General features: G+C 47.3%; 1 protein-coding gene across 1 annotated transcript in view; it reads right to left on the reverse strand.

Annotated features, from left to right (window-relative positions):
- DPP9 (dipeptidyl peptidase 9) overlaps positions 1 to 22062 on the reverse strand; it is a 75436-nt gene that overhangs the window by 6664 nt on the left and 46710 nt on the right. The window contains exons 16-20 of the mRNA XM_060232870.1: positions 13755 to 13900; positions 12792 to 12938; positions 8676 to 8821; positions 6976 to 7125; positions 3647 to 3758 (exon numbers count right to left, since the gene is read on the reverse strand). Coding sequence (XP_060088853.1) covers positions 3647 to 3758; positions 6976 to 7125; positions 8676 to 8821; positions 12792 to 12938; positions 13755 to 13900 — 701 coding nt within the window. The remainder of the gene's footprint in view (positions 1 to 3646; positions 3759 to 6975; positions 7126 to 8675; positions 8822 to 12791; positions 12939 to 13754; positions 13901 to 22062) is intronic.

Raw genomic sequence — 22062 nt, forward strand, 5'->3', positions numbered from 1 at the left:
GGAACCAGCAGGTAAATCTGAGTGCACCAGGTCGTGTACCACGTCTGTCACCTTGGGTGCATCCGAAGTCAGAGTTACGTTAAGTGCAGAGGCCATATTGGCAATCAAGTCCAGGTATGTCTTTGCCCCTTCGGAAGGTGACAAATCCGCGGGCTTGGCGATATCTGAAGCAGGGGACCCAGGGGACATGGACTGTATCGAATCCGATGATTGAGCTTCGGATTCAGCATCAGAGTCAGGTTCGGGTTCAGGTAGGTCCGGTCTGGTTGGAGTCGTGCTTTTGGGTTCCACTGGAATCGCACCCCTAGGTTTAGAAGTCGAAGTGGAAGATAGATAGATAGATAGATGAATTTATTGTCATTGTTCTCAACAAAAAGAGAGCAACGAAATGAGGTGCTCTTCCACAAACATACCAACACATCAAACACACATATTCATAAACCATTTAAATACATCTGAAACCATTAAACCATTTAAACCATTAAAACCATTTAAATACATCTAAAACGGATAAACATTCATAAAACCATTAAAACCATTTAAACCCTTAAATAAACATTCATAAAACCATTAAACATTCATAAAACCATTAAAACCATTTAAACCATTAAATACATCTAAAACAGATAATCCTTCATAACCCTGCATTTAACCTAACCACAGCACTTGGATAGAAACTGTCCTTAAATCTGTTTGTCCTAGCCTTCAACACTCTATATCGTCTACCTGACGGTAAGATCTCAAAAAGCAAATGGCCCAGATGTGTATGGTCCCTTAGGATCATTTGTATCTTCCTTTTACATGCCATATTATACAGATCCACCAATGAGGGGAGAGAACATCCACAAATCTTTTGTGCTCTTCTCGTCACTCTTTGGAGCACCCTTCTCTCTGCTTCCGTGCAGCTCCCAAACCACGCGCAGAGGCAATAAGATAAAATGCTCTCAATGGAACTACGATAAAAGGCAACCAGCAGACTCCCTGACAGTTGTAGTGATCTTAAGAGTCTTAAGTAGTATAGTCGTTGCTGGGCCTTTTTCTCTAGAGCTAAAGTATTTGCCCCCCATGTTAGATCCTGTTTCATGGTAATTCCCAGAAACTTCCATTCTGTCACCTGTTCTACCATAACACCATCAATAAACAACGGCTGGGTGTCCAAACTACTCTTCCTGTAATCCACTATAATTTCCTTCGTCTTATTTATATTTAAAATAAGATTATTTACTTTACACCAAAGGGACAGCTGTTGAACTTCCCTCCTGTACGCAGACTCATCATCTTCAGAGATGAGCCCTACCAACGTTGTATCATCTGCATACTTAATGATTTTGTTACTCAGACTGCTGGAAACACAATCAGATGTGTAAATAGTGAAAAGAAGTGGACTCAAGACACATCCCTGAGGGGTGCCAGTATTTAAGATCTTCACGGAGGAAATATATCCATCCATTTTAACCCTTTGTGAACGACCTGACAAAAAATTCAAAATCCACTCACATATAGAGTCCGACAGCTTCAAATCTTTAAGCTTAGACAACAATCTATGGGGTGATATTGTATTAAAAGCAGAACTAAAATCTGCAAACAACATTCTAACATACGTCCCCTTTTTATCCAAATGCGATAAAGCAGTATAAAGAACAGTATTAACAGCATCCTCAGTAGATCTATTTTTCCTGTAAGCAAACTGATATTCATCAAAAATAACAGGAAGGCAGGAAATAATATATTTTCGAACTAATTGTTCAAAACACTTCATTATCACAGAAGTCAAGGCCACTGGCCTATAGTCATTTAAAACCTATAAAGGGATTCGATTCGGAGACGGCTGTCTCGGTGGTTGCTTGCTCCGTTGGACAGGAGTCGCTTCCTTGGATGGGTTCATGTGATAATCGGTTCGGTACCGAGAATGATGGTATCCGCAGCATGCATGGGATTCGATGGAAGGAGACCTTGAAGCATAATGGCGTCGCCTCGGGGACATGGATGGGGACCGAGATCTCGGGTTGTAGCGATGGCGGTCCCTCCCTCTACTAGGGGATCTCTCCGGGAAACGCGCATGATGGTACCTATATCTCTCCATGCTGGGAGACCTGGCTGGGAACCGATGCGCATCGAAGTACCTGTAAGCATCATGTTTGTGCTGGATGGGATTCGACATATCGCGGAACGATCTAGGATTGATGTGGTGTCGAGTCCACTGTTGCGGGTCTCGAATCGGCTCCAGCGCAGGGTCTAGCATGGATCCATGCGGGGAAGGGGATCGGGACGGAATGGGAATAACTTCTTCCGTCTGCTGGTGCGGCGACTCCGTAGCCGGGGTGGTCACTTTCTGGGTGTCGGATCCGGGAGTGGAAGGCTCGCATTGCGTCTCAGGCTCATTCTGTTGTTCGGAGGATTTTCTCGAGTCCTTCGGAATCTTCGGGTCCTTCGGGTCTGTCGGTTTCCGCGGAGCCTTCGGATCGGACGGTTTTCTCGAATCCTTCTGGCCCTTCGGGTCGGAATGCTTATGTTTCTTAGTGTGCTTCCCGCCCTTTGGTTTAGTCGCCGCGGCCGTTTGTTCTGACGTTCTCGCGCCGTCGCCGGCTTTCGCGGCATCGCCGGACTTATGCTTGCTGGGAGCAATGGCCACTGAAGCTGCCGACCTTGCGCCGTCCCCTTGGGGAGTCAGTAGGGGAGGCGACTTACTTGCTGACGAAGATTGCGACATATCAGGCTGGAGCACAGACTCCATTAAGTGGCTTCTGAGTCTAGCGGCTCTGTTTTTTCGCGCCTGTTTGCAAAATTGAAGGCAGTGCGCACAGGCGTCCACTTTATGGGATTCTCCCAAACAGAACAAGCAAAGCGAATGCCCGTCCGATGTAGGGATTTTCGCCCTACAGCGCGAGCACCTTTTGAAAGTTATTTTACTGTCCCTTCCTTCCATACGCCCGGGGGGGGGGGGGTGGGGGTGGGGGAAGGGAGGTCTGAGGAAAAAGCGGGGAAGATATTTATCTAAATCTTTTTTTTTTTTTTTTTTTTTTTTTTTGAAGATAAGAATATGAAGAAATAGCGAAGGATGAAAGAAGAGGAAACTTGAGGAAAACGAAGGCTAGATATCTGAGGTAAGTGAGGAGCGCAACGAGGTAGGACTATCCCGGGCGGCGGTTGGAAAGAAACTGAGTGGGTTGGGCGCCTCCCTCGCGCTACAGGCATGCGCAGTGGATGCCTGCTCCCCAGAGCGGGAGGGAGTGCGCGCCAAAAATAACGCCTAGGCTAGCTATTTAAAATCTCCGAGGTAGGGTTCGTCCTGATAGGAAAACCCATGTGTGGGACTGCACAGAGACCACGAAGAAGATCCATCCCTCCCTCCCCCACTCACCTAGAAGACGACTGCAGATGTATACCCCACCTTTCTCTCTGAATCAGAGACTCAGAGTGGCTCACAATCTCCTATATCTTCTCCCCCCACAACAGACACCCTGTGAGGTGGGTGGGGCTGAGAGGGCTCTCACAGCAGCTGTCCTTTCAAGGACAACTCCTACGAGAGCTCTGGCTGACCCAAGGCCATTCCAGCAGGTGCAAGTGGAGGAGTGGGGAACCAAACCTGGTTGTTCCAGATAAGAGTCTGCACACTTAACCACTACGCCAAACTGGCTACACCTACCTGTAGCTGATAAGGTTTCCCAGCGCGAATGAGCTGGGAGATCAGGAAATTGGTGTGGAAAAAGTGCACGTTTTCATCCAGAAACCCATGGAGGATCAGCAGCCGGTTAGGTCTGGAAGGGAGAGAGAAGATGCAACCGCCTGAAGGGCACATGAATGTAATGGGGTGGGGGGTGGGGTGCCTCAGGAGTCAGGGAACCAAAGCTTTGGGGAGATAACTGGCTTCAGGCAGGAACACACAGGAAACTGCCTTTTGCTGAGTCACTCCATGGCTGCATCAAGGTCAGTATTGTCTACTCAGGACGGCAGCTTCAAGAGAAGACTGGATAAACACATGGAGCAGAGATCCCTGCGTGGCTATGAGCCACAAGGCAGAGAAGGAGCGCTCACGGCAGAGTATCAAGCAGAAGTCTTTCACATCACCTCGTAACCTGGTCCTTTTAACTGAAGCTGCTGGGGGTTGAGATGGGGGCTTTCCATGTGCAAAGCAGAGGCTCTTCCACTGAGCCACAGCCCCCCCCCGCCAAGGATAAAAATGCACCCTCACAGAAATAGGATGAAAATGAACACCTGATTCTCCTTTGTGAATCCACCATGTAAGACCTTAAGAGAGACACGAGGTAGGTGTGATCCAAGCGGCGGTAGAGAAGAAACTGAGTAGGTGCCTGCTCCCCAGAGCGAGAGGAAAGGCACGCCAAAGTAAATGCCTGAGGCTAGCTAATCTATTTTCCGAGGTCGGGTTCGTGGCTGAGCAAAGAACCCACGTGTGGGACTGCACAAAGACCACGATGAAGATCTTAAGAGAATCACAGAGTTGGAAGGGACCTCCAGGGCCATGTAGTTCGACCCCAAAGCCACACTGAATCACTGGCCCATCAAGTCCAACACTCTGTGTCACACCGTGGCCAAATACCCAAGTGTCATCAGGAGGTCCACCAGTGGGGCCAGACTCCAAAAGCCCTCCCACTGTTGCTCCCCACAAGCCCCAGATAGAGCGTTCCATCTATACCCTGTGGCTAATAGTCTCTGATGGACCTCTGCTTCATATGCTGATCCAATCCCCTTTTGAAGCTGTCTATACTTGTAGCTGCCGCCACTTCCTGTGGCAGTGAATTCCACACATTAAATTCCACACAGTGAATTCCTTTGGGTGAAGACGTACTTCCTTTTATCAGCTCTAAACCTACTGCTAATTAATTTCATTGAGTGCCCAGGAGTTCTTGTATTGTCACAAAGGGTGAAAAGGAATTCTTTCTCTACCTTCTCTATCCCATGCATGATTTTTGTAAACCTCTGCCATGTCACCCCTCAGTCATCAGTTCTCCAAGCTATAGAGCCCTAACCTCTTTCATTTTTCTTCACAGGGAAGATGTTCCATCCCCTTCATTGTTTTAGTTCTCCTTTTCTGTACTTTTTCCAGTGCAATAAAAGCTTTTTTGAGGTGCAGTCACCAGAACTGTATGCAATATTCCAAATGAGGCCACACCACACATTTATACAGGGCCATTATGATACTGGATGATTTGTTTTCAAGTCCCCTATAGAAACAGGATGAATTCCCAGCACAGCATTTTTATTGCAGTTGAAATTTTCAGTGAGTTCTCTACAATTCCAAGATCTCTCTCCTGGTCAGTTAACACCAGCTCAGACCCCATCAATGAATATTTACAGTTTGGATGTTTGAGTCCAATGTGCATTATTTTGAACTTGCCTGTGTTCTGGGGTGGAATTCTATCCTTTGCATATTAGGCCACACACCCCTGATGTAGCCAATCCTCCAAGAGCTTTCAGGGCTCTTCTTACAGGGCCTTCTGTAAGCTCCAGGAGGATTGGCTACATCAGGGGTGTGTGGCCTAATATGCAAAGGAGCTCCTGCTAGAATTCCTTAAAGGGCTCTTCTCACAGAGCCTACTGTAAGCTCCAGGAGGATTGGCTACATCAAGGGGGTGTGGCCTAATATGCAAAGGAGCTCCTGCTAGAATTCCACCCCTGTCTGTGCTGAACCTCATTTGCTGTGTTGACGCCCTCTGGAGCTCCTCACAGTCCTCCCTGGTTCTCACTGCCTGGAACAACTTAGTGTCATCTGCAAACTTGGCCACTTCATTGCTTACTCCCAACACCAAACTGTTATGAAAAAGTTAAAAAAAACACCAGGCTAGTGCCAAGCCGTGCAGTACCCCACTGCTCACCACCTTCCACTGTGAAAACTGCCCATTTATATATTCCTCTCTCTTTCCTGACAATTAACCCATTTTTAATTCCCGAGGATTTGTCTCTTATCCCAGGACTGCTGAGTTTACTTAGGGGCCTTTAACTAGGAACTTTTATCAGAAGCTTTCTGGAAGTCTAGGTAAACAACATCTACTCAGGCAGGGGTATCGAACTCATTTGATCTGATTTAAATTAGACCTTATTGGACCAGGCCAGACTGCATTGGGCTGGGCCGTATGTGTACCTATATAAGATTAGGTAGCAGCAATATAAACTTTTTAAAGGACACAGACAGACATGACTAAAGATTTTTTTTAAAAAAAACCTTCAAACAAAACATGCTTAAAAAACATTAGCACTTGTTGGTCTTAAAGGTGCTTTCTTTGCATGGAACCTCAGCCAACTGAAGGAGAGACTTGGCTCAGTAGCTCTGCTGTGCAATTGAAAGAGCCTGGCAAAGCAAGCTGAGATGCAGAAGAAAGCAAGAGAGAGGGAGAAGGAAGCAGATGCTTGGGGGCCTGATAGGAGCCCTCCAGGGGCCTGATTCGGCCCCCAGGCGACTTGTTTGACACCCTTCTACTGGGTCACCCTTGTCCCTCAAAGAATTCTAAAAGGTTAGTGCAACAAGATCTTCCCGAACAAAATTCTTCGGGCAGATTAAGCTGAAGAATGGACTAAGCCCCCTGCCAGCAACATCAGCCTCTTATGGCTGAAGGGGGACTTGCACCCAGGACTCTCTGTACTTTAGCCCAATTAGTACACCATTTTGGTTACAGAAGGGTCTGTGGCTCAGTGGCAGAGCATCAGCTTGGCATACAAAAGGTCTCAGGTTCAATCCCTGGCGTCTCCAGTCCAAAGAAACGGCAGTAGGTGATATGAAAGACCTCTGCCTGAAGCCCTGAAGGGCCGCTGCCTGCTTGAGTTGATGGATCAAGGATCTGATTCAGTATAAGGCAGCTTCTTGTGTTCTGCCAGGCCAACTCCTCTTGGTTCTCCAAGCCCTTGGCAGCCTCCTAAGAATGGGTTTTAAGTGGCGATTCCAAGAACTGAACTCGGGCACCACTGAGAAGTCCATGGCTACACCAGAGAAAGGAGCAGCCATTCCACAACAATACTCACTCATTGGGGAGCTCGTCTACATGCAGCGCCACCGAGCCTGCTTCGTAGCCTTGCTGGTTGTTTTCTGGGACGTCCATGTACCTTTCCGTATAGCCGGTGTCATAAGCCATCCAGACAGTGACGGGGGCCCCTGCGATAGCAACCTGGGAGGTTCAGAGACAGAAAGAGGCTGCCTGTCAGGTCCAGTGCCAAGCTTTTTGGCTCCCTGGGCGAGGCCTCCCCACCCTGCCCGGCCTCTCCCCCTTTGCTGACAGCCCGCTCTGGGTATGGCTGGCAGCAGAGCTGCGGGAAGCGACTCTCCTAGGTACCTCTGTAAGGAATAAGCCCGCCTGCTAATGGAGTGACACGGGGAGGGGGGGGAAGAGTAATCTTTCTCCAGATTTGCCTGCCATTCCTTGCAGCAACACTGAACAGAAATCCAGGGGCCTTTAAAGACTGACCAAATTCATTTCAGCAGGACAGTTGAGACTGGAAGAGGCTTTGTTAGTCATGGCAGCGCCACCAAACCTTCTGTTCTGTTTCATTTCAGCTTTCTGTCCTTCAAAAGAAAATCTGGCCATAACCACACCGTCTCTCCAGATGGAGCTCAGACCTGTCCACGGTTAATGAGTTCCTGGAGATCCACATATATGAAGGACTGGCTCCATCTGTGTGTCCCTGCATGCCAGCTACGGCCATCAGACAGCCGTCCATCGGCTATCATCATTTAGGGTGGCCTGTCTGCCACTGACCAGATAAGATTACAGGAGAGCGGTCACTAGGAAATGAGCAAACCACAACCAATAGCTTATAGCGACATAAAATAACTAAGAAACTTAAACAAATCTAACCTCACTTTTTATAACATGTACAATTCACTTGGAATAATTCCATCAAAGTAAATACAAATCCCCAGGAATCTCCCTGATAATCAAAACAATCAAGCACGACACAATTCCATGGGAACAGGACGCTGACTTTCGTTTCCTGTTTCACAGAGCTTCTTCTAGCCCCGGATTTTAATAGTTTGTTTGTTTTATTTATATCCCGTCCTCCCTGCCAGAGCAGGCTTAGGGTGGCTTGTGCTTGATTGTTTTGATTATCAGGGAGATTCCTGGAGATTTGTATTTACTTTGATGGAATTAGTGCAAGTGCATTGTACGTAAGTTATAAAAAGCGTGGTTAGATTTGTGTAAGTTTCTTAGTTATTTTATGCCACCATAACCTGTCGGTTGTGGTTTGCCACTGACCAGAGCCTGGGCCTTTTCCATCGTGGCTCCAGCCCCCTGGAGGTCCCTGAGGAAGTAGCGGGGGAGCTCTTTGGAGGCCTTCAGGAGGTGCTGCAAGTCCAGCCTCTTTGCTAGGTCTTTCAGGAGGGGCTGAATGGCAGGCATCTTTTCAGGTGTAGGGAAGAGATTTGGGGTTGCTGTTTTGTTTTTAATGTTAGCTGGGGATGTTTTAACTAATATTGTAAGCTGCCTTGAACCAAGAGGAAAATCAGGATTAAAATGTTTTAAGAAATAGCTGAATGAGAGCAGTACTTTTTGCAACATTCAATCTGCTGTTCTTTGCAAACTGGTTCGCTGGTGGGAGACAACAACAGTTATGGTACTTTGCTTTGATGCACCGAACCAGCCCAACTGCAGCATCGTGTGATCAAGGGCTTTTCAGCATGAGTGGCACCATCCAGATCCAAAACCACCCTCCGACTTGCCTTGAAGATGTGGGGCTTGCAAATAAGCCCCATCAGAGACAGGAAACCTCCGTACGACCAGCCGTGGATGGCAACGCGGCTGAGGTCGATAAACCCGTATTTCTCTGCAACGTAATGTAAACCCTCCACTTGGTCCTCGATCTCCACCTGACCCTAGAAGAAGATGGGAGGGGGAGAGAGACAATTGCATCACTTGCTCCTTTTGTGTGCCCACATTCCCCTCCCAGAAGTTGCAGGGCCTTACATTTGAATGAGGTGGTGGCCCCCCTACATCAGGCCTGATTTGAAAGAGAATATTCAGTGGAAATACAAATACGGTAATTGCTCCATTAACAATGAACAGACTCCACATTTACTGCTATTCTCACCATGGTTCTCTAATTCCAACATGTTTATTGCCTTTTGCTGTTTTCCCACTCAGCTTACACTACCCAGACCAAACTGTTATTTTTTCAATTTGTTAATTTCACTATTTTGCCAATGGATCCTAACATAGTATTATTTTGCATGCTTAACCCTACCCACAAGTTATATGTAGCACTACTAACTGTACCCCACTTCGTTGTCTGATGAAATGTGCTTCTAGCACAGGAAAGCTGACATTCTTAAGGGTGCCCCTGGACTCCGACTTCATTCTCTTGCTTCAGACCAACGCGGCTGCCCACCTGGATCTACCTTAGCTGATGCTGCTAAAGTTGTAAAACTAAGTTCAGGGCTGATAAGAAACGCAACATTAACTTTACATGCATGCAGGGCTTTTTTTGTAGCAGGAACTCCTTTGCATATTAGGCCACACATTCCTGATGTAGCCAATCCTCCAAGAGCTTACAGGGCTCTTCTTACAAGGCCTACTGTAAGCTCTTGGAGGATTGGCTACATCAGGGGTGTGTGGCCTAATATGCAAAGGAGTTCCTGCTACAAAAAAAAAAAGCCCTGCCCCTGATGTAGTCAATTCTCCAAGAGCTTACAGGGCTCTTATTACAGGGCCTACTGTAAGCTCTTGGAGGATTGGCTACATCAGAGATGTGACCTAATATATAAAGATGTTCTTGCTGCAAAAAAAGTCCTGGAAGTTACCAGTCCAAGGGTCTTGCACCCCTTTAACGTCTTTATTGTTGTTGTTGTTCAGTTGCACAGTCGAGTCCGACTCTTTGCGACCCATGGACAAAGTCACGCCAGGCCCTCCTGTCTTCCACCATCCTTCGAAATCTGCTCAAATTCATCTTTGTTACATCAGTAACACGGTCCAGCCATCTCATCTTTTGCCATCCCCTTCTTCTTTTGCCTTCTGTATTTCCCAGCATCAGGGTCTTCTCCAGGGAGTGCTCCCTTCTCATTTGGTGGCCAAAGTATTTGAGCTTCAGCTTCAGCATCTGACCTTCCAGGGAACAGTCTGGGTTGATTTCCCTTAGGACTGACTGACTGGATCTTCTTGCAGTCCAAGAGACTCTCAAGAGTCTTCTTCAGCATCACAGCTCAAAAGCATCTATTCTTCTGTGCTCGGCCTTCCTTATATCTTTATACTATATGCTAATTTGCAGCTCACACTCTGCCTACTGGGTAACTTCAATGTCAATGTATCTGAAGAAGTGTGCATGCGCAAAAGCGTGAATAAAACCCTTTTGGGCTTAAAGGTGCCACTAGACTCAAACTTTGTTCTGCTGCTTCAGACCAACACAGATAATCACCAAGCCTCTCTCCATAAAAGCACAATAATCAGTTTTTACAATTTAACAATTATTGGTGTTTACTCACAATCCAAACAGTAATAAATTCCAGTGTAATATACAAGAAATCATATAGGAAAAGTTCCATCCACCACACGTGCTATTCCTACTGTACTTTCTCTGACCCATGTCTAAATAAAGTTTATTTATTAAAAGTCTGGACTGAAGAACTGGTCCAAAAATTGTTTCAGGGCAAATAGTCCTTCTTCCAGGGACTGTCTTTTCAAATAACGAATGCAGTAGGTAAGCAGTACCGAAATTAAATTGCTACTCTTCATTATGTATAATTTTTCCTGCCTTGCTGTATTATGTTAATAATTCATTATACAACCTTGCTGCAAATTTCCCTCATGTCAGTTTATGAATATGTATTCAGAACCAGAAGGAGTGGTGGTGGGGACTTACTGGCTATTTGGCCCAAAACAATTTTTGGACTGGTTCTCCAGTCATTGGACTTGTCATAAATAAACTTTATTATATTTGGACGTTGGTCACAAAAAGTACAGCAGGAGTGGCGTGCGTTGTGGATGGATCTTTCCTGTATGGTTTCTTGTATATTACACTGGAATTTATTACTGTTGTGAATAAACACCAATAATTGCTAAATTGTAAAATGTGATTATTGTGCTTTCACGGAGAGGGGTTTAGTGATTATCTGTACAGCAGGTCCTCCGTGGTCCTGGCAGCTGGCGGCTTCAGACCCACATGGTTGCCCACCTGAACCTATCAGTAAATCCAAAAGAACTGGGCACCAATATTGTACATAAAACCCAAACTATATCACAGCCAAATTAATGTACACTACAATTCTATATATTCAAAAAGACTGTACCATACAGATAATGCAAACTGTCTTCTTCAAAGGATATAAGGGATTGTGAACTGTCATCAAGAACACCCACGGTCCCTTTAAATGGGGTTGTGTGGGCAGGATGGATGACGCAGCTTCTCAGTGTGATCTACTCCAGAGGACTATGTGTCCCAGTTGAAATTATAACAGGTCATGCCGTGCATTTTTTAAGTATGGGCTCTTGATGACAGAAAGAAAAAGTATGTAATTTTTGTTGTTTGGTTTAGAGTGTCCGCCTGGAACAAAATCTAATCAGATTTGTTGAGAAAGTATGTGAGAAACATGTTTGGAATAAGCTAGCATTCACGTCAGAGGAAGATTGTAGGGTGACAGAAATTGTTTGCAGACTACAACTGAACAAACATTTAAGGAGTTGTTAACTGATAGTGTGGCTTGGAAATACTATACTCCTTCCTAATGCCCTTTGAAGAAGGCAATTTATATAACTATCTGTATGGTACAGTCTTTTGAACACAAAGAATTGTAGTGCACATTTACCTTGTCTGTAATAATACAATATTTTGGATTTTATGTACAGTATTGGTGCAGGGTTCTTTTGGATTACTGTTTTTGTTACTGTGTAGCTCACCTTTGTGTTGTTGCTACTTAACTCTAATCAACTGATATATGACATGGAAGACTCTGTTTCCAGGGTCAGATCTTGATTTCCAAAATACAAGAGACCAGAGGAAAGGGCAGGATGGCCCACGACCCTCTTATAGAGGTTCTGCAACCCAGTCTTCAGGTTTGGAAACCCCGGGCTAGAGGAAAGAGGAGAGGCATCTGGCCTGATGAAAGCTTGCCTGTTGCTCTGTGTTACTGGATCGGGGCTAATAAAAAGCCGTTACACAGATGGTGGTTCTTGGCTTCTCAGCTTTTTCTTTTGGACCAATACAGCTATGTCATTTCCCCAGAAATTTTACCTCTCCGAACAGAGATTAAAAAAAAAAAAATCCACCAACGAGACAGACAAATTAAAATAATTACAGCAAAATATATCAACAATGGCTAAGCATCTAGAAAAGGTTTTCAAACATTTAAAACTGTGTCCATGAACAATCGCCATCTATATGCTACAGCACTTTAAGTATTTTACCAACAGCAAGGGCACAGAACACTACATTTCTGCAGACCACCACTTAGCTTCCAGAGACACACAAATAATTTTAAAGTACATAAAGCAACCTCAAAGCTCGATGAATATCCCAAGTTCAAAATTCAAATTTAAGTAATTATTCAAATTCCAATTACAAATTTCAAACTTAAGTAATTATTTACTGTAAAACCCTCCCCAAATAACTAGACAGGTTGCAAATGGTGAACACAGGAAGCTGCTTTGTCCTGAATCAAGACTCTTGGTCCATTTGGGTTAGCATCGTTCACTCAGACTGGCAGTGGCTCTCCAGGGTCCCAACTGGAGATGCCAGTGACTGAACCTGAGACTTTCTGTATACATTTAAGAGACATGTCTTGTAAAGCCTCCAGCTGGAGATCTGATCTTGGGGCAGGATGCTGAGCGTGATTTAGAAAGACACTCCGGACTTACCATCTGATTCTTCAGAGCCCCTTCAAATTTAAGGCCCCTCTGGCAAGATCCCCGCCCATCGATCACCACCACAGCGTAGCCGAGGGATGCCAGCGTGTTGAGCCGCAGGTACTTGATGCCTTTGAAGGAGTTATTCACTAGCTGGACCTGTGCAGGGAGAACAGATACGAAGTGCATTCAAAGGGAGGGTTTGACTCCAAGGGGCAGCATGGGGGCTGAATGATGGACAAGCACATGGCAGGAAGTTGTGAGGTATATCCTATGATCATGTGACAAGAATCCCCGGACCTACCTGAGCTAAGCAGGACCTGCTCTACTGCTGAGGAATGGAAGGAGGCAGGTGATGCAATACCTTTGCTCTACGTGCATGTATGTTAGTGGCAGGCCCTTCCCAAAAGCAGCCCAGTCCCCCCTCCCCAAAAGGAAACCTGCTTGCAACCTAGCAGGTGGAGCACTGAGAGCCAGGGCTTGCAGACCACTGCTCTGAAAACATCTAAGGGCACACCTGAATTGCAGAGAGAAAACGCGTGTGCAGCCACACGTGGGCAGTTGCCAGGGATTGGCTGCCCCGCCCCAGATGGTCCTGGTCAGATCTCAGAAGCTAGGCAGGGTCTGCCAGGGTTAGCCCTCTGATGGGAGACCCCCAAGGGAAGTCCAGGGCTGCTTCGCAGAGGCAGGCAATGGCAAACCACCTCTGAAATTTCTCTTGCTTTGAAAACCCCGAGAAGGTGGCTGTAGGTCAGCAGTGACTTGATGGCTCTTCCTCACCCCAAAGTCAAGGGTGCACAATTTGTGTCCCAGACCCTCAATGCCGCTGCAGCTCCAGCCAGCTCTGGTTAACTTATGCATCTCCTGCAGGCTTCATCACTGCAGAGCTAACATGTGATGCTGGCTGCAGACAGTTAACCTGGCGTTCCTTTAGGAGAGCCTCACCCGCCACAGGGCCTAGTCCCAGGACTCTACCTGAGGTCCTCCGTACACAAAGAGCACGGTGGGGTGCTTCTTCCCAGGCTGGAGGTTGTGGGGCTTGTACACCATCCCGTACAGCTCAACATCCGACTGCGTGCGGAAGTGGAAAATCTCGGGGGGGATGTAATCGGCAGGGCAGCCTGCAAGGAAATCCCCCCACGGGGAGAGAGCAGAGAAAACCTTCCTAGAATATTTATTTCATTTACTTAAAAAAAGAAGAAAATTAGGCCCCACCCCATCCAAATAGAAGGCAGAAAAAAAAGTACAAGTTGGCCCCAGAACCCAGAAAAGCCCAGAGCTCCATCTAAAGCCACAAGCGGTCAGACAAGTGTCCCAAGTCGCGACTAGACTTAAGTGTCCCAAGTCGGTTAGGCCTCAGGCCTCGGCCTGCTCCCTCTCTCCCTCAGAGGGAGGGTCTTCCTCTTACACAGCAGCCCTCCTGCCTGCTTGACCTCTCAGGAGGAAAAGAACAGCATTTGCCTCCTGAGAGAGCTTTTAAGCAATTCCCTTCAGAGCCTACTTGGACGCTAACGGGCTGAAACCAGTGCCAAGCATTCTGGGGATTGTAGGCTGTCTCTTCCTACAGAGACACAGGCCTCGCAGGCTCCCTAGACCCACTAGGCCTCTGTCTCACAGCACAGATCGTTACAACCACAGAGTCAGGAGGCACTTTAGAGGTCATCCAGTCCAACCCGCTGCTCAGTTCCCAATTCAAGCATCCAACACGGGAGGGTGGGGGAGAGCCCACTCCCCAGCTAACTGCTTTCACTGTCCTAAGGATGCCCAGTTGGCCTTAATGGGGGCCAGGGCCTTTTCAATCCAAGCCCCTACCTGGTGGAATAATATAATAATAATAATAATAATAATAATAATAATAATAATAATAATAATAATAATAATAAATTTTTATTTCTGCCCTTGGAGATCCAGGCCCTGCAGGACTTCCCTTAAGTTTTGCGGGGCCTGTAAGACGGAGCTCTTCCACCAGGCTTTTAATCCACCAGGTGTCCTCTGAAACCTTCCCCAGCACTTTACTGTCCTTGTGCTTGAGTTGGTCAAGGGTTTGAGTGGTGTCAATGACCTGAAGCTGTGCTAAGTGGGGTTAAGTAGCTGAAGTTGTACCAACTGCTGCACTGTGGTCTCAGGCTGTACCATTGTTGGAGTTATGGTTTATTTATTTTAATTTAAATGTATTATATTTATGAGATATCTTAAATTTGTTGATGTTTAATTTGATATATTTTATTTATTGTTATTGTAATATTTTAATGTAGGTCACCCTGAGCCCGCTTTGCAGGATAGGGCGGGGTATTAATTGCTAATTAAATTTTAAACAATTAAATTAAAACAAAAAGCACTGCTAAGCCATTCAGCATTCAAATGATCTCTCCCCACCAATAACTTACGCTGGCCAAGATCCAGCCTTCGCCCTTCTTCCAGCTGAAGGGCCCCCCCGTTTTCTTTTTTCCTCTGGCCTCCGTATTCCCAGCCTCTCCTTGTGTCAAGGGCCATTTTTGCTATTTCTGTAAGTTCCGTGTCTAAAGAATGAGGGTGAATGGTGCACCGTGCCTGCTTTGCCCATTCCTTTGTATTCATTTCTACCCGGTGGAAGGGAGTCAGGCCTGGATGTTCCAGGCCATTCCATCTCTTTGCAGAGACAGCTCAGCTGCCAACTGTTTGGTATGAAAAAGGTGTTGGTGGAAAACCATTTGTATTGCCATGTGCAGGCTTTTTGCATGGTGGTTCTGGCAGGCTGCGTAACGGATCTAGATAAGGTATATAAGACTGGTCACCTCAAGGTGAGCCAGTTCTGATACTGATGTGTATTGCTACTGTTTCCATCTATCAATAAAGCCAGCTTTCTGATCACACTGGAAGCTTTCTTTGCTTAAGGATAGTCCCAGAGCTGACACCTTGCAGAGGTAGTTTGCCAGACCCCTGATCTCCATGAACCTTGCCCATGGGTCTCTTCTTCCTTCAGAGCTGTGTCTCCCAGAACAAGACTCCAAGGGGAGGGGGGGGGGCTGACTAGCCTAAGCAGAAAGGAGTACCTGCTTTTCACCGCCTGGGCACAAGGGTTCTGTTACTGCTGCCTGCCAGAATGTTTGGCATTTCCTTTATGCACCTTCAGAGCTTTGACTCTCAAAAGTTTATGCCTGGAAACTCTTTGTTGGTCTCTAAGGTGCTCCTGGACACCTATCTTAACTGTTCTATGTCCGACCAACATGACTGCTTAAAGGGCTGTGCCTTTTAAAGAAGACCTGTGTTTAAGTTGACTCTAGAGTAGAAAGGGGATTCTGGGAAAGGTAAGGAGAGTGGCCATGGCCTCTTTAAGACTATATCCTGAGCCTTTCCACAGAGCTACACACCTGCCAGTCAACCATGACGGAAATCTCTATGGTGCTTACAAAGGGTTGAGAAACCCCTGCAGTCAGGGGAGGGGGAAAATAGATTTTGCAGAGAACAAATCACACTGCAGTCTTTTCCCCCCTTCATGTATGAAGCTGCCTTCTACTGAATCAGATCCTTGGTCCCTCAAGGTCAGTGTTGTCTACTCAGACTGGCAACTGCTCTCCAGGGTCTCAGGCTGAAGGCTTTCACCTTTTTTATTTTTAAGAGGTATTTTTTAAGAGGAAGTGCCAAGGATCGAACCTGAGACATTCTGCATGCAAAGAAGGCTCTTCCACTGAGCTATAACCCCTTTCTTATTCATTGGGCATGACAAGGAGTAAAAGTGCTCCTGCCACATTCAGGGCAGCCATGGTTCCCAGCCTTCCACAGCCATTCCCCACTAGACTTTAGCAGTGGCTGTCTGCACATCTCAGTGTTGATAACATCTTTCCCCACAAAAAACCTGCTCCCTCTCCTTCCTGTACATGGTGAGATGACCTCATAGCCAACGAGCTTTGGCTGCATATGATGACATCAGCATGTGCAGTACTTCTTCCACCTGGAATTCACTGCCACAGGAGGTGGTGGCGGCTGCAAGCATAGACAGCTTCAGAAGGGGATTGGATCAACATATGGAGCAGAGGTCCATCAGTGACTATTAGCCACAGCATGTTGGAACTCTATGTCTGGGGCAGTGATGCTCTGTGTTCTTGGTGCTTGGCGGGGGGGGGAAGCAACACTGGGAGGGCTTCTAGTGTCCTGGCCCCACTGGTGGACCTCCTGATGGCACTTGGGTTTTTTGGCCACTGTGTGTTGGAATGGATGGGCCATTGGCCTGATCCAACATGGCTTCTCTTACGCTCTTATATTCTCTTATGACATCAGCTCTATTTGCCCTCCGTGACATTATCACCATACAGACAAACTTTATTGGCTATGTGACTTGTTCCACCATTTCTAAAAAGAGAAGATAGATCTGAAAAAAAGGAAACAGCAGAGCCAGTGCAAAAACCCATCAGACTGGAGGGCAAACTGGCAGGAGGGAGCGAGGGGGAAGCACCAGGGAAAACGCCAATAGCTGCTGCACTCCCCAAAGACGCCTTTCTGTTTCAACCTAGAATCTAACAAGAGATATAATCTTGAGCAGCAAAATTATTCTAGATATTCCATTTGGAATCAAGAGTTAAAAGGACAGATATTTAGTCACACCCTGTCACGCAACTCCGGTCTTGTTCCGGAAGAAGAAGGACGGCCCGCTTAGACTTTGCACAGATTTTCGTGGGATAAACGCGATTTCAACCTCCAACGCCTACACCATCCCCCTCATTAAGGACTTACTGAGTACTGTGTCGGAGGGGAAAATTTTCACAAAGCTGAATTTGAGAGATGCGTATTTCTTGGTGCGCATTAAGGAGGGGGATGAGTGGAAAACGGTGTTCAACACACCACTGGGGCAGTTTGAATACCTGGTGATGCCATTCAGACTGTAAGGGGCCCCTGGGGTGTTCATGAGTTTTATAAACAATGTGTTAAGAAAGTTTTTGTTTAAGGGGGTGGTGGTGTACCTGGATGACATCATTATTTACTCGCAAGACGAACGATCTCTTGTGAAATTGGTGCGGGAGGTGTTAAGCACCCTGTTGAGTGTCCGCTAGGGGACTGGCAATGGACCCGGCAAAAGTGCAAGCTGTATTAGATTGGGCTCCCCCGAGGACACGTAGACAACTCCAATCATTCCTCGGGTTCGCAAATTTCTATAGGACGTTCATACCGGGGTTTGCACAAATCATGCTCCCCTTAACTGAGTTGTTAAAGACGAAGGGGAAGGGCCCGGAAGCCAAGCGACTGGGAGCCCGGTTAAATTGGACATCAGACTGCCAGTCGGCGTTTGATAAATTGAAGCGGCTGTTCACAAGTGAGCTGGTCCTGAGCCACCCCAACGAGCACAACAGTCAAAGAGAGGAGATAGTGGACTCGTTAGTTCCGCCCACCCAAGTGGCCGCCGTTGTAACTACACGGTCGCAAAAGAAGCGGCAACTACAGGGGTGGGGAACGGAAAGAATGGCAGCAGAGACTGAAAAGGAGGAGGACGAACGGCCAGGGGAAATCCAGAAACAAGAGGATGGGCTTTGGTACAAAGGGGTAAAACTATACGTTCCTAAGGCCCTGAGATAAACAGGTTACTCACCTGTAATTGATGATCTTCGAGTGGTCATCTGTGCAGTCACACACATGGGTTTTCCTATCAGGACGAACCCTACCTCGGAGATTTTAAATAGCTAGCCTAGGCGTTATTTTTGGCGCGCACTCCCTCCCGCTCTGGGGAGCAGGCATCCACTGCGCATGCCTGTAGCGCGAGGGAGGCGCCCAACCCACTCAGTTTCTTTCCCCGCCGCTGACATAATAGGAGCGCGGATATATAAGACAAGTAGCCAGCAGCGGGGACGGCTGGGCGGGCGTGTGTGACTGCACAGATGACCACTCGAAGATCATCAATTACAGGTGAGTAACCTGTTTATCTTCTTCGTGGTCTCTGTGCAGTCCCACACATGGGTGACTGATAAGCTGATCTGCAAGGCGGTGGGTGCTGGCACTAGAGTTGGAGGAAAAAATAGTGCAAAGGTTAGTGCAACATAGGCAGCACATTATAGGCTATAAGGTAAGTAACTACTCACCAAGCCCGGACCAGCTTCTTAGTCAAAGATGGAGCGAAGAACTGCCTGTCCAAAGGATGCATCCCGCCTAGCACGAACGTCCAAAGCGTAGTGCGTGGCGAAGGTCGAGGAGGAAGACCAAGCGGCAGCAGCGCAAATGTCCTCCATGGATACACCCCTGGCAAGGGCAGATGACGTTGACAAAGCTCTTGTAGAATGAGCTCTTATGGCAGATGGAACTGGTTGCTTCGCGAGCTTGTAGCACAGCTCTATAGCAGCAACCAACCACTTTGATAGTCTCTGCGTAGATATCTTTTTTCCCTTATGACGGCGGCCGTAGGCCACGAAAAGTCTGGAGTCTGTGCGGAACGATGCAGTTCGATCTATATAGTAGGCGAGTGCTCTTCTCACGTCTAGACAGTGTAGAGCTTCTTGGCCCTTATCCGTAGGCCGTTGGAAAAAGGCAGGTAAGGTAGTGGTTCTATGCAGATGGAATGCGGAGACCACCTTCGGTAAGAAAGCGGGATCTGGCCGTAACACCACCTTATCATGGTGAAACATGGTGTAAGGCGAGTCCGCTCTGAACGCGCAGAGATCACTTGCTCTTTTAGCAGAGGTGAGTGCAACTAAAAGAGCCGTTTTCCATGAGAGGAGGTGAAGTGGTATCGTAGCCATAGGTTCAAAAGGTGGTTTTACTAGTTGGCTAAGCACTAGTGACAAACTCCAGCTAGGATACATTTGCCGTAGTGGTGGGTGCAAATGTAAGATTCCCTTTAAGAAGGATTTCGCAGCAGGGTGTGAGAAGACAGTTCGACCCTGTACATGCGGGTGAAAAGCTGAGATTGCTGCCAGGTGCACCTTCAGAGAGGAGTACGTAAGGCCCTTTTCTGACAAATGCAGTGTATATGCTAAGATTTGAGGCATGGAAGCCGAGGAGGGTCTGAAATTATGCTTGGTAGCGTAGATGGAAAACCTTTTCCATTTCATGGAATATGACTTCCTTGTTGACGGTTTCCTTGCATTAAGGAGAACGTGTCTTACTCCTTCAGGAAAGTCTGAGAACATATCCTCCAGGCCGTCAGGCGAAGTCTGTTCGGGTCGTGGTGCAGAACCCTGCCGTTCTGTTGGGACAGGAGGTTGTGTGCCAGAGGGAAGTGATGGTAAGTGCTTTCTGACAGGAGGAGAAGGGTTGTGAACCATGGCTGACGTGGCCACCATGGCGTCACGAGAATGCAATCTGTGTTGTCCAGTTGAATTTTCTGTATGCACCGTGTTATTAACGGAAAGGGAGGGAAGAGGAAGTGTAGTGGACCGGTCCACGTCTGTATGAAGGCATCCCCTGCAGACTGTTGTGAGGGCGGACCTCTCATAAAAAAGATCGCACACTGTGCATTGTCTGGTGCAGCAAACGCATCTATTGACGGAGTTCCGAATTTCCGGAATACTGGCAGAAGGTATGACCGGTGGAGTGACCACTCGTGGTCGTTGATGGAATATCTGCTCAGTCTGTCCGCTTGAACATTCTGTATGCCAGGAAGATGTACCGCAGTGAGGTGAATCTGATGGGCAATACACCAATGCCACAGGTGCATTGCTCTTTTGCAAAGGCGGGTGGATGCTGTCCCTCCTTGCCTGTTTATATAAAAAACCGTCGCCACATTGTCTGAGGCGATCTGTACGTGTAGGCCTTGAAGAGATGGAAGGAACGATTTTAACGCTCTGTGAACAGCTAGAAGCTCTAAGCAATTGATGTGGAGCGACTGTTCGTACGGTGTCCATTGCCCCTGGACCGTGAGTACGTCGAGATGAGCTCCCCAGCCCCATCTCGAGGCGTCTGTTGTAACCACTGCTGATGGACTTGGCCGTAAAAAGGGCATTCCCGCAAGCAGGTGAGCTCGAACTGTCCACCATTCGAGCGAAGGGAGGATGTGGCTCGGAACAGTGAGGACCGTTCCTTGAGATTGGTGTTGGGGTCGAAACGCGCGGACGAACCAGATTTGTAGGGTTCGCATGCGTAGTCTTGCGTGTGTCAGAACTGCCGTTGTGGCTGCCATAAGTCCTAACATGCGCTGAATGTTGAAGGCCGCTTGTTTGGGTTGTTGCATTATTTGTGTGGCCAGCGTCTGAATGGAGGATATCCTGTCCACAGGAAGATACGCCTTGTGGTCCGTGGTGCACAAACGAGCCCCAATAAACTGAATGTCTTGAGTTGGGGTAAGGTGTGACTTTTGATGATTGACCTGGAGGCCCAGGTTTGCTAGGAGCGCAAGTGTGATGGAAATGTCCTTCATCAACTGTGTCCTTGAAGCTCCCACAAGGAGCCAATCGTCTATGTATGGGTAGGTTGCAACGCCGCGTTGCCTGAGGTACGCTGCAATAACCGCCATACATTTTGTGAATGTCCGTGGTGCCGTGGAAAGTCCGAAGGGCAGAGCTCGGAACTGGTAGTGGTTGTTGCCAACGGCGAAACGCAGAAACTTCCTGTGGCATTGGTGTATTGTCAGGTGGAAGTATGCGTCCTGTAAATCTACCAGTGCCATCCAGGAGTTTCTGGGGATTAATGGCAGAATCGATTGTAAGGTGATCATTCTGAATTTTCTGTGGCGGATGAATTTGTTTAGGGCTCTTAGATCCAGAATCGGGCGCTGTCCCCCATCCCTTTTCGGGACTAGAAAGTACCTGGAATAAAAACCTGTCCGATGATACTGGACTGGGACAGGCTCTATAGCCGCTTTGGCTGTTAAGGTGTCTATTTCTTCCTGAAGGGAAGGTGATGGGGGAGTGGAAACAAAATGATGTCTTTTTGGTGGTGCTTGGAACTCTATGGAGTAGCCCCTCAAAATAATGTTCAGAACCCATTTGTCTGTGGTTATTTGTTGCCAATTGTCGAGAAATGGAAGAAGCCTGGAGACGTGCTGAAGTGGTAGAGGTAGAAAGTCAAAGAGACTGCTTCGATGAAGATGCAGCCTTTTTAGGTGGTTGTGGTCTCTGCTGTCTCTGGTTAAAGGATTGCTTTGGAGGAGGAGCTTTACGTTTCCAGTATTCAGATTGTCGAGGGGATCTGGAACGTTTGAAGGGGGTTGGTTTCCATGATCTGGGCTTATAGCTCTGTTGTTGTTGTTGCTGTTGGGCTACCCCCAATCTTTTCGCTCGTTTGCGGCTGTCATCCACGGTGGACAGTATATCGTCCGTTGTGGCATTAAAGAGACCTTGGCCATCGAAGGGAAGGTCTTCTATCTTGAATTTTAGATCAGGCT

This window comes from Heteronotia binoei, chromosome 2 (assembly GCF_032191835.1).
Source record: "Heteronotia binoei isolate CCM8104 ecotype False Entrance Well chromosome 2, APGP_CSIRO_Hbin_v1, whole genome shotgun sequence".
NCBI classification, from domain to species: domain Eukaryota; kingdom Metazoa; phylum Chordata; class Lepidosauria; order Squamata; family Gekkonidae; genus Heteronotia; species Heteronotia binoei.